A 13,152-nucleotide genomic window follows, 5' to 3' on the forward strand; every position below is an offset into this window, starting at 1 on the left:
TATCTAGAGGCTAAACTAATTAGCTAAAAGAAGTAGTTTTAGGAGAGATTTAGCCTAATTATATTAGATATATTATTAGATTTAAAAGAAGTATTTATAGTCTTTAAATAAATAATTATGGCTTGAATTATCTAATATATAGTACTCAAACCGGCCTTCTATTACTTGTAGTAATATTACTAAATTGCCTTCTCTTATATTTCTTTTAGGATCTTATTATTACTATTATATATATTATAGAATTCTTAGAAGTTTCTTTTTTTATTATATTTGCAAAGTACTATTTTTATAAAGAAGCTTTCTTAATATAATATATTCTTATAGTAGTTATTACTAAATTATTATTATTTTCAAGGTACTATTTATAGGCATTATTAAAAATATAGTAGTAATTAGTTTCTATAATATATAAATAATAGAAATACTTTTAAGATATTTCTCTAATTCTAATAAAATTAAATAAAAATATATCTATTTTTGAAATCTTTATATATAAATTAAATAATAAATTAGTTAATAAATTGAGCCAAATACGTAATTACAAGACGCGTTTTTTTAGTGAGAATTATATATAAATTTTAGGGCCCGCATTTTCTCGGTAGAATACTTAATTAAACGAGATACTTGCTTATTCCGACTATAAGCAAAGCGCAGTAGGAAGGGAACCGGCTATTATATATTAAAATTTATTTATATTAATTAATTTAAATTATATATTATTATTAAAACTTACTTTAATTAAAGTCTTATTTTCCTAAAGCTTAGCTCATTATCTAACTTGGACCAAGAATAATGAGAATTAGTGAGCTCAGATTATTGATCTGATTTGACTAAAGACAATGAGTATCAGCGTCAGCTTTTATAGCCACTGGGGGGGGCGAAGCTCGGATCGTTAGCGGGGTTCAGAAAGCTGTACCCCTCTTGTGACTTTTATCCCGATTCTCGGCTGCTTAGTAGCGTTGAGCTGGCGGAGAGCCGAGTTCTAGCAGCTTTGTTGTGAATTTTGTATCAGAGAGGACTTCATTATCCTTTGTCAACAGGGACAATGACAAACCGCAACGTCCAAGCCATGGACGAGGCACGACGAAGCGCAAGCTTCGACTCAAAGAAGATGGCCGAGGCCATCTACGGAAGGTAATGTACCACCCCGTGCTGTACATTGGCTTTTGCTGATCAAACTCCCTCATTTGCAACAGAGAAGAACACAACCGCCACATTACAGCTTTCCAACGGGTTGAGCAAGCCCTTGACACCGCGGACAACATGAAGCTCCCCCCTTGTTACCGCGACATGAATCGGCAAGAGCTCCTTCTCGAGGGTCTCCGGACCGGAAAGGTCGTGTACGAAGATGGTGTAGACAACAACTGCGGTGTCTTCGAATATGTCACACATCACGGCAGCCTCGCGAATGCTAGCCCCTTCGGTCTGATGCGCTTCCTGTTCATCCCTCCCGTCAAGCAGCTGGGCACAGACGAGCAAATCGCTCAATGGGTCCCACTCGCCGAAGCAGGAAAGATCATTGGCTCGTACACGCAGACTGAGCTTGGCCATGGTACTCAAGTTCGAGGCATTGAGACAACTGCTACCTTCGACAAGGAGACGGATGAGTTTGTAATCCATTCTCCAACCTTGAGCTCGACTAAATACTGGCCTGGAGGGCTGGGTGTTGTCTCGACGCATACGCTTCTGATGGCGAGAATGATTCTTGATGGGAAGGATCTCGGTGTTCATGCTTTCATCATGCAGATTCGGTCATTGGATAACTTCAAGCCACTGCCTGGTATTGAACTTGGTGACATTGGGTATGTCTTTCCTTCAAACATTGAGAACCATCGCTGACATTCTCCTCTAGTATGAAGATGGCATACAACGGCACTGACAACGGCTATGCAATCTTCAATCACGTCCGTATCCCGCGCACAAATCTCCTGATGCGTCACTGCCAGGTGGCCAGAGACGGATCGTACACTTCAAACCCCCTCCGGCAGAAGCTGGCATTTGGAGGCATGCTCAGTGGTCGCGGCATCATCGCCCGCGCTGCTACCTTCCAGCTCGCTCAAGCTTTGACAATCACCACTCGGTACTCGGTCATTCGTCAACAAGGTACCCTCTCCCCTCTTGGGGAACCAACTGCGATCATAGCCTACAAGCATCAACACTCGCGGCTCCTCTCCCTCATCGCAAAATCATACATTAGTCTCCTGGCCTGGAAGAGCGCTAACGCTGCCTCCGCTGACCTCAAATCCCGCCAGGAGAGAGGCGATCATAGCACACTGCCATATATCCACATGCTGATGTGTGGCTTGAAGGCATGGTCTACTCAAACAGCAGCTGACGGCGCCGAAGAAGCTAGGAAGATGTGCGGCGGCTATGGATACCTAGCTATCTCTGGCTTCCCGGAAATCGCCGCGTCTGTCACCGCGACCTGTACTTTCGAGGGTGAGAACTTCGTACGGAAAGCCGTAAGGATCAGAAGACCAAGCGATTTTCGAATCTGGTTTTCGACCTTCGATGTCTGATTTGTGGCACGTATACACCCCACCAAAAATCGCCCGCAACCAAAATACTGTATTCTGCAGGCATAACCACACCTAACTTAAGTCCCTTTATTACTATCTATTATAAGACTCGTATATATAATTAAATTATATTTCTAAGTATAGATAATTTATAATATAATTAATTATAATATTTCCGAATTATTCTTATAAGATTATATTAGCCCTATATTATTACTTATAATATTTCTTTGCCCCTTCTCTTTACTCTTACTAATATATAACTAGCTTTATATATATAAGATATATATAAAAGAACAGACTTATATTAGATTAGAGAATTAGTTATAGAGAATATACTTGAAATAGCTAGTTAGTAGAAGGTATATCCGAAACTAGTAAAAATAAGTCAAGATATATAAAGTTACTAGTTTATAGGAGGCTTGCCTAAAACTAGTAATACTAAATAAGAATATACTTAGAGTAGCTAGCTAGTAGGAAGTATATTTAAAACTAGTAGTAATAAATAAAGATATATATAGAATTACTAGTTAGTAAGAGGTATATCCGAAACTAGTAATAATAAGTAAAGATATATTATAGGATAATTTAGTATAAATCTATATCTAAAATAGAAATAGATAATCTTACTAATTCTTTAATATAGAGGGGTTTTCCTATCATATTCTTATTTTCTAGATTACTATTTTTACTTTCTTTTATTTCTATTCTTAATTTAATTTTTTTAAAACTATCTTATCTAAGACTTTATATATTATAATACTATAGCCTACTATAAAAAGTACTAAAAGCAGAAGGGTATTAGCCCTTTTTATAGCTACTATAGTACTATCTTTCTCTTTTTAAGCCCGACTAAATCTACCTTAGAGAAAAAGTATTTATAGAAGGCCTATAAGCTAAAACCAAAGCCTTTTGCCTCTTGTATTTCCAAGAATAATAAAATAGATAATAATAATAATAGTACTAAAGAAATAGGTACTAGAAATTAGTATACTTATTAGATTAAGTTCTAAAAAAATAAGAAGAAAAGAAAAAAAGAAAAAAAGAAAAAGTAAATAAGAAAGAAAAAAGAAAGTCTCTAAAGAACTATTACTAGAAATACTTTTTATAGTATATAGGAAAACGACCTCGCCTTTATTAGAAAGAAGAAAAAGAAATTAAGGCTTTAAGAAAGTACTTTAACTAAGGCTTATAATTAGTAAGAATTAAAAATAAAGAAAGATAATAAGAGAAAGTATAATAAAGAAAAGCTAACTAGTAAATATAGCCATAATCTTACTAATAAGCCTTTACTAATAGGCTTATTAATAACTATCTATTACTATATTAGCTATTCTGGAAAGCTATTTAAGTAAATTACTTCTTTAAAACTCCTATTTTTTCTCGATTCTTATAAGATATTTGTAAGGCTTAATAGCTAGATATTTAATTGCCTTCTAGAATCTAATATTTGAAAAAATATTAGAAGAACTAAATACTATAAACTTAATCTTAAGAATTAAAGCCTAATTATAGGCTATTTTACTAGTAGGATTACCTGCTCTAAAGTTCCGGACTTCCCGGTTCTATTTAGAGAAAATTATACTTTTAAATAGTTCCTTAAATATATAAAGAAAACATATCCTAATATAAACTATTAAGAGCCCAAATTCTACTTCCTTATTCCTATTAAAAAAAAGTAGCCTCTATAGGATTATTAACTATATAAAAAACTAATAGTTAATTTAATAATAATCCCTAATACTAATAACTTATTAAAAACCCTTAATACTAATAATTCTAATAGTAATATAATTAGAAATAATTATATATCTAAAAAGAAGTAGTATTAGTATTAAAGTACTAGTAAATAACTTAGTATTATTTATTAAGAGAACTATAAGAGATCTAAGTTTCTATAAACTCTAGCTAGTAAATCTATTCTAGCTATTAAAACTCTAGTCTATAAGCTTATTCTAGTTACTAAAACTCTAGCCTATAAGACTATTCTAGCTACTAAGCCTATTCTAGCTAGTAATTTAGAGAAGCCCTTTAATAAGGTATTTAATAAATAATATAAGTAGCTAAAGAAATCTATAATAAAAGATTATATTAATAGGTATTAGTATATATTAAAAAAGGGGCTAGTAGATTCTAAGAAAAAAAGAAGTAATTTAAGACACGAAAATAGAGCTTTAAAAAGAAAAGAAATACGGTAATTAAAAAAAGTAATACCTATATAAATAAGCTTAATAAAAGAGTACGGCTTTTAAAAGCTATAAGAAAGAAATTTGAAATTAAAAAATAAAGTCTTACTAAAATCTATATAAAGAATCTTAAAGAACTAAATATAAAAGATATTTTCTTTTTTTTTAGGAAATTCTTAAAATAAGATAATTAAGAGGAAATAATTATTTATAAATTTAAAGTATCTTAATAGTTTTATAAAAAAGAATTTGGAAATTACAGACTTATAAGAAAAAGTAAGGCTTATAATAGAGGCTCTTTAATAAAGTCTTAATTATATGGCACGAAATAAGAGGGGGCTTAGTAAGCTAGTTATTTAGTAAAATAAAAGTAAAAGCTTAATATCTATTATATAGGAAGCCTTTTAGGTAGCTATATAAAAGATCTAGGGTAAAAGCTCGGGGTTAGTAGTACTAATAGTTCAGGAAACTTAGGGTAAAGGCTCTGGATCTCTCGAGATAGCTAGGCCTAATATTAATAAAAGCTTTTTATAGTTTACTAAAGATAAGGGGAAAATATATAAATAATAAAAAGCTATCTGAATTTCCTAGTATTATTAAATTAGTTATATCGAGAATCTTATTACTCTAGTAACTAATTAAATTAGAAATATAAAAAGTAATATTTACTTATTTCTAATTAATTAATTTCTAGTTAATTTTAAGAACTTGGAAATTATATAGTTATATATCTTTTTTCTCTAGCTATATAATACCTTAAAAAACAGATATTATATATCTATTATAATAAAGGGCTTTATTATTAATCTAATTAGATAAGGTATAATACTACCTTATTATATTACTAGCTATTTATATAGCTATTTTATAAATAATTCGAGTAAGCTTTAATATTCTCGGATTTCTATATATAGCCTAGTCTATAAACTAAAATAGCTCTATATCTAGTAGTACTATAATTTAATTTTTAATATAAAAATAATTATCTTATTTTAATATATTTAAATATATTAGGTTTGGTTTTTTTAATAATATTATTATTAAATTATTATTTTCTAGAAATACTAAATAATACTTTTCTCTAAGAAATATATATTCTTAATAAATAGTAAAAGTAAATATGGAATTTAATAATATAATTACCTTATACTAGTACCTTCTTTTTTTATAAAAGTATAATTCTATTTTATTTTTATTTTAAAACCTCTATTCTTTTTCTATATTTTTTCGACTTTATTATTAATACTAAAAACTAGTATCTTATTACTCTCTACTAATACTTTTATTAATACCAAGAACTAGTATCTAATTACCTATAACCTTTTTCTTTCTTTCTGAATTCCTCTTTCTTTAAATCCCTTTTCCTTTAACTTCTTCTTTTCTAAACCCCTTTTTCTTTAAATCCCTTCTTCTTTAATTCCTTCTTTTCTAAACTCCTCTTCCTTTAACTCTTTCTTTTTTAAACCCCTTCTCTTTTAAACTCTTTACTAATAATATTAAGAGCTAGTACCTAATTATTACTTCCGGATAACTTTTATCTGGAACTCCTATACTATAAGTCTTTAACTTACTTACTTCTTAGAAAGCTAAATTTTAGATTTCTTCTTTCCTTTTCTAATACTTCTTATATTTTTAGGCCCTTTAGAAATATCTTCTTTTAAACTTCCAAAAAAAGGCTAACTTCTATTTAGATTTCTCCGAACTTTAATATCTTTTTCCCTTCTCTAATACCTTCTTTCTTTATTTAATACTTATAAAAGCCTTTGGGCTACTACTAAGTATTTCTATTCTTTATCTTAAAATATATACTAACTTATTCTTATAGAAAATAGCCTTTCTTTTTCTAATCTTAATTTCTTTAATATATACTTCTTGTTTTTAGGCTATTTAGATATTTCCCTGTTTTCTTTTATAAAATATATACTAATTTATTTTTTAGTTCTCTTTACCTTATCTTTCTTACCTTATTTCTTTTTTAATATTACTATATATATATCTAGTTAGTACTAGTTCTTATAACCTATAGTTAGGCTTTCTATTTATTAAATACCCGGATATTTTATTTTATTTTTATTTTATATATTTTATTTTATATACTTTACTTTTCTTTTATTATAGGTTAGAACTCAAATAATATTTATCTTAAATACTTATATTCTCGGATATATAAGACTTCTATAAATCTTTTAGGATTATAAACTAGCCTACTTTAGTTCGGGAAAACTTTCTTAAAAATATTCTAGAAGTTATAATATTTACTATAATCTCTCCTAAAAATTAATATAATATAGATAATTCTGGTTTATTCTTTTTTTATAAAGCAAACCGCTACCTTAAGTTCATATAAAAGTCCTAATTATTTCTCGAGTTAAAATATAGATATTTCTTATTTCTATTAAATTAGGTATAAAAAATAGCAGGCGCCTTTGGGCTAGACTATAGTACTAGTTAAGTACTAAAATCTTTTATATCTTACGAGATATTACTTATAGCTCCAGATATATTATATTTAATAGGGCTTCTATATCTAATTATTTTATATTATAATAAAATATATAGTATTATAATTAGGGAAGTTCTATTTTATAATCTTATTTACTACTTATAGATTTTCTAGCTAATAAGTCTTGGCTAATAACTAAGAAACTTATTAGCTATTTTATCTAAAACCTCTAGAAGCGAGAAGTTGTTTTAATAAAGACTTAGTATTAAAAATAAGTTTAACTAATTAATCTAAATAAGGAATTTATAATAGGAATCTCTATATATAAGTAATTTTATATAATAAACTCAAGTTCCTATTTCTAACTATATAAGTAAGCCATATAAGAAACTCTTTTTAACCTATTAGAGTAGTTCCTATTTCTAGTTATATGAGTTATAATATATAATAAACTTAAACTTTTCTTGGATTATTTTTAAAAGAATTAGTAAGCTTTTTTAGATAGACTTATTAAGGCCTTAGTTTTTAAAGATATTAGTCTAGCCTTCTTACTTCTTTCTTAAATAATAATTTAGCTCTTAGGAATTATATATAAATATCGGAATAAATAAGAAAATATACTATATATACTTTCTAGATAAATTAGAATAGAACCTATAAAATTCCCGTAATATTTATATTAAATTTATAATACTAGCTAGTAAAGACTTTAATAACCTTAATAAAACTTAAATTACGAGCCTAGTCCTCAGATTTCCTGCTTAACTTTAAGATTAAGTAGTCTATAATAAATTATCTATTATAGAATATATTATATTTTTTTCCTAAAAAGTATTAGATATTAGTAATAATCCGGATATCCCAAAGCCCTTAAGACTTTTTATAAGTTTCCGGCTTTAGGGCATTTTTATAACTAGCTAATTCTATAGAGTTATATAATTACATAATCCCTTATATTAATTTAAAGGAATTATATCTTTATATATAGCTATAATATTACTTTTAAGGAACTTAGTATAAATAAACTTTTATAGCCCAAATATTAGTTATTAAATAAGTTATTTAAGATTTCCTTATTTTCTAAATCCCCTAAATTATTCTCGTATTATCCCTTATTATTTATAAAAATCTTACTATTAAGATTATTCTCTTTAATATTCCCTAGTTCTCGATTTGCTATAATTATATCTTCTAGTTTCTATTCTGCTTCTCGAACTATCTCTAATTACTTATTCTCTTTATAAGAAAACTTAATATTAAATAAGAGCTTTCTAACTCTTTTCTTATAAAGTTTAAAGATATAATAAAGGAACTAATATGCCCTAATATAGTCTTAATCTAGCCCTGCTTTAAGCTTATTTATAGTATATATAATACTAGTATTTTTAAGAAAAATTATATAAAGCTCTTTAATTTCGGGAATTTAATATATTATATAATTATATCCCGTAACTTCCTCTTTAAGTTTAGAAAGCAATTACTTAGTTACTCCTATTAAGGAAGTACTATAATAACAAACTTCCTAATAATAATTATATAGCTTTTCTGGAACTCTAGGCCAGAGATAATTAGCCCTTGCTTATTAAAAGCAAATCGGACTAATATTATAAAGGAGAATAAAGTTATTAAACTATTAGTAAAAAATATTTATATAAATAAATTAAATAGTAATTAGATTATAATAAGACTTCCTATTAAAGATACTTATATTATAAAAAGATTTAAAGAATTGTCTCTAGGTCTCTATAAGCTTATTAGCTAAAGTATTTTATTATATCTTAATATACTAATTCTTTATTAAGGGCCTATAAATAAAGGCCTTTTTCTATAGTAAATCATAACCCTTTACTAACTACCGGAGCTCGACTTATATAACTACTATAAGTAGTATCTCCTAGCCTTTATTAGCTTATAACTTTTTTGGAAAGTAATTTTATTCCCTAATATAAAGGAAATAGAACTTTAGAATAATAATCTATATATAATTTAATATACTAATAAAAATACTAATTATTATTCGAAAATATATATTAATAATACTATAAATCTAGAAGCTATAATAAGATAACTTATTATACCTATTTATAGACTAATATTAACCTGGCCCCTTAATAGTAAATCTCCTATATTTCTAATCCTTATACTTATCTTATATCTTTATCCCTATCTTGTCTAATATTCTAAGTATCTGTTATATCTTTTTACGAAATATAAATTTACTAGTATTTTTTTAGATCTAGTAATATATTCTTTTATAGCTATACTAGATTAATTAATTACTTTTTAGTTCCTTAAGAATAAATTCTTTGGCTTTCTTAAAAGTATTAATATACTCGGTATTAAATCGATTTCGTCTTAGCTAAAGCTTATAATAGTACTAAATTATTTTTAGGATATATATATTAAGCCTAGAGTAATTAAGTTTATAATTAAAGATTCAAAGTATATATTTAAGTAAATAGTTCTAATACTAGAGATAATATATTATCTTAACTAGCTTCTTATTACGGATATATCTTATATTTTACTTACTATTAATCCGGAAAGAATTTAGTATTTTATTATTATAATTAAGTAATATAGCTAGTCTTACTAGTATTAAATTCTTCTAGTTATAAAGTATATCTAATATCCTAAAAAGTCTTTTCTTAAATATAATAAAGCTCTTTAATTTGAGCTCGATATTATTCCTATAATTAAGAATTAATTCTATTAGTTCCTATAATATAGTATAATTTATAAGTTATAGTAATAGTAATTAGAAATAAAAAATAAAGAGGAAAGGAAATATATAATCTTTAAATATTAGTTTATATTAGTATAAAAATCCTATTTTCGTATTTATATAAAATATAATATTATAACTACTAAAAATAGTCTTATTTTTATATTATATTATCTAGATATATTATATCTAGATTATAAAATAATATTAATATTTTATTTCTTATATATAAAGAAAGCTTATTTTTAGTATTATATAACTATATAATTCCCTGAATCCGAGAAACTAGTATAAAATTTAGAGAGAATAATTTACTATTTATATAATTCCAAAATTATTAGGCTTCCTAATCTAATCCTATACTCTTTAGATTTAACTAGGAACTCTCTATTTATATCCTAGTATTATACTAATAGTAGACTCATAAATATAGTTTACCTAACCTGTCTATTTAGCCCGGGAATCACGTTTTATAATTTCTCTTTATAAAAGTAATATTAGTATAACAGATACTATTACCTATAAAATTAATTCTATTTTCTAATTAGCTTATTAATTCTATTATTATCTCTATTTGCGAATTTATTATTACTTTATAAGAAAAAAAGCTTGGGAAAATTAATCCGATTTCCTAGTTCATTTATAAATCCGTTCTTTTATATTTTTTAGGCTTTTATAATATAAAAGTAACTTCAAATTCATAATTACTTTTCGGGAAAAAGGTATTATAAAAAGGCCTTCTTTTTTTTCTAATTAACCCTTCTTTTCTTAACTATAATTTATATCTAATCTCCTCTTTACCTTTCTTCTTCTTTCTTTAAGTATTATTTAAGCCTTCCTTTCTATTATAAGATAAATATAATTCTTTATTATATTACTAAAGAAGTTCTTAAAAAAAAAGATATAATATATATAATATTAGTAATATTAATAACTTATATCTATCTAGTAAAGATAAATAACATAATATAGCTTAAGTATAAAGGCTTAAAGACTCGAGGTATTATAGAGAAATAGTAAGTTATATTCTTCCTATATAAAAAGCTAAAATATAGTACTAATTAAATATTAGAATAATAATTTATTAAATTTACTAAACTCTCTTTCTTTCTTAAATACCTTATAGCCTCCTCTTATTACTACTAATAAATAGTATTATCTCGAGCTTTTTAATATCCCTAATAAGATAATATAAGTTATAAAAGATATTTATAAAATACTAGAGATTTGAGATATAAAGTTTTGTCCTAAAAAGAAGCTAGCTAACTTAGATAATCCGAAGATTATAGTAAATCTAAAGATAGTATATAATTAAACTCAAGGCTATTTAGTATCTATATCTTATATTAATTATATAAAAAAGAACCCCAAAGGCCTATAGCAGAAATATATATAAATTTAGGGCAAATTCGACCAAGCCTATTATAATTATAGATATAATAATAGCGGTAAAGCATATATCTTATATTGCCTTAATATAGTACTAAAAGATCTAGCTCCTCCTAAGTCAGCCTCTATAAAACCTTAATCTTTAAAACCACAAATACTCTCGAAATAAAGTAATAAAGTAAAGAGACTAATAAAGAGAAAGAAAGAGAGAAAGAAAGAGAATAAGAATAAGAATAAAGAGAATAATAGAAATAGAGATATTTCAAATATTATAGGAAATAATAGTAAGAATAATAATAGTAAGGAAAATATACCTCGTAATCTATAGGATCTACTATATAGACTATACAAGTTAAAAGGAGGTTAATAGTAATTAAGAAGGGGGGGCAGAGGCAGGAGCGGGAATAAAGGAAATACTAGAGATATTATAGCAAAGATAAATATAAATATTAGTATATTTAGTAACTATAAATAGCTTTATTTTAGCTACCTCTATATAAGTTATATATACGAGTATAATAGTGGTTACGCCCGCAGAATGTGGTATTTTGGTTACGGGCGATTTTTGGTGGTATGCGCACGTGCCACAAATCAGACATTGAAGGTCGAAAACCAGATTCGAAAATCGCTTGGTCTTCTGATCCTTACGGCTTTCCGTAACTTCGTCATGTGGGGCCAGGTTGCAAAGTACTTGCTCAAGGGCTTCGATGCGAAGAAGCTTCCGGCGGATATGGCATACATGAGCGAATACGAGACTGTTGCCGAGGACAAGGAAGTATGCTGTGCGGCGGGAGAGGATTTGCTCGCGCATGATGCGTTGCAGGAGATCTTTGACTATCGGGCTGCGACGTCGGCGCGTGAGGTGCACGAGGCGGTCAAGGCTTCCGAACGAGCTGGCAAGTCGCGACTCGAGGCGGAGAACACGCATGCGCTGCAGCTCCATGTCGCGGCACGAGCACACATCGAAAGATTCATCCTGTCTGCTGCAGTTTGGCAACTCAACTGCCTGCCTGCCGCCACCCCGAGCGCCATCAAGACTGTTCTTGGTAGACTCATCTCTCTGTTCGGTTTGACGGCCATCGCGAGCCCACTTGAACCGTTTGCGTCCTCGTTTCTTGGCTACGGCTATATCACTAGCTCCCACCTCAAGGATATGCAGAAGCAGATCGATGACTTGCTGGAGGTCTTGCTGCCGGATGCGATTGCGCTGACTGATGCTTGGTCCTTCTCGGATGCGAGTCTGGCTAGTGCGCTTGGATGTGCTGATGGCGATATCTGTGCGCGGCTCTTGGCCTGGACTAGACAGTTGCCCATCAATGTCGAGGCTGCGAAGAATGGTGGCGTGTTCAAGAAGGGTTGGGAGGAGAACATTCGTCCGTTCTTGAACCGGGACCTGTCGCATCTCGACGTCAAGGCCAAGTTGTAAAAATTTTTTGGCGTTGTTGGGTGCATGGTTCGCTTTGCTGGGTTTGATCTGCGGAGTTTGCTTTGCATGGGAGTTGAAATGTTTGCATGCGTTGATGGAGGATGTCCCTTGCTACGTACGTATGAGCTCCGATAGATCGCTCCACGAGGAGAGTAATAGCTGATAACTAATTGCCATGACTCAACCATCAACTACAGGAGTCCACATTCCCATCTTGCCACTGATCTGCTTCACGATCTCTCGCAGCCCTCTCATCCTCTCGTCTCTTGCGGAGCAGAGGAACAGCGACGCAACAGGCCATGCATGGATCAAACTGACACTGATTTCGACGTTTATTGTAACGAACGAATCAATTATCTTGCTCCATAATGTTGAGTAGTGCAACAATCAATCGCGTCCTATTAATTTTAGCGTTAATAGCTCGACTTCGGGCGTCTGTCGCACGTGCGGTACAATACAGTACT

At 29.2% G+C, this 13,152-nt stretch overlaps 1 protein-coding gene across 1 annotated transcript; it reads left to right on the forward strand.

The window, feature by feature from the left end:
• Window positions 1-1,045: 1,045 nt before the first annotated feature.
• K444DRAFT_653047 (acyl-CoA oxidase) lies at window positions 1,046-12,874 on the forward strand (the record flags this gene model as incomplete). Its single annotated transcript, XM_024885852.1, has 4 exons — window positions 1,046-1,134; window positions 1,197-1,802; window positions 1,853-2,450; window positions 11,942-12,874. The coding sequence occupies 4 exons, from the start codon at window positions 1,046-1,048 to the stop codon at window positions 12,686-12,688; spliced, it is 2,040 nt and encodes a 679-aa protein (XP_024735455.1). The 3' UTR covers window positions 12,689-12,874.
• Window positions 12,875-13,152: the final 278 nt, after the last annotated feature.

This window comes from Hyaloscypha bicolor (assembly GCF_002865645.1).
Source record: "Hyaloscypha bicolor E unplaced genomic scaffold K444scaffold_87, whole genome shotgun sequence".
Classification (NCBI taxonomy): Eukaryota; Fungi; Ascomycota; class Leotiomycetes; order Helotiales; family Hyaloscyphaceae; genus Hyaloscypha; species Hyaloscypha bicolor.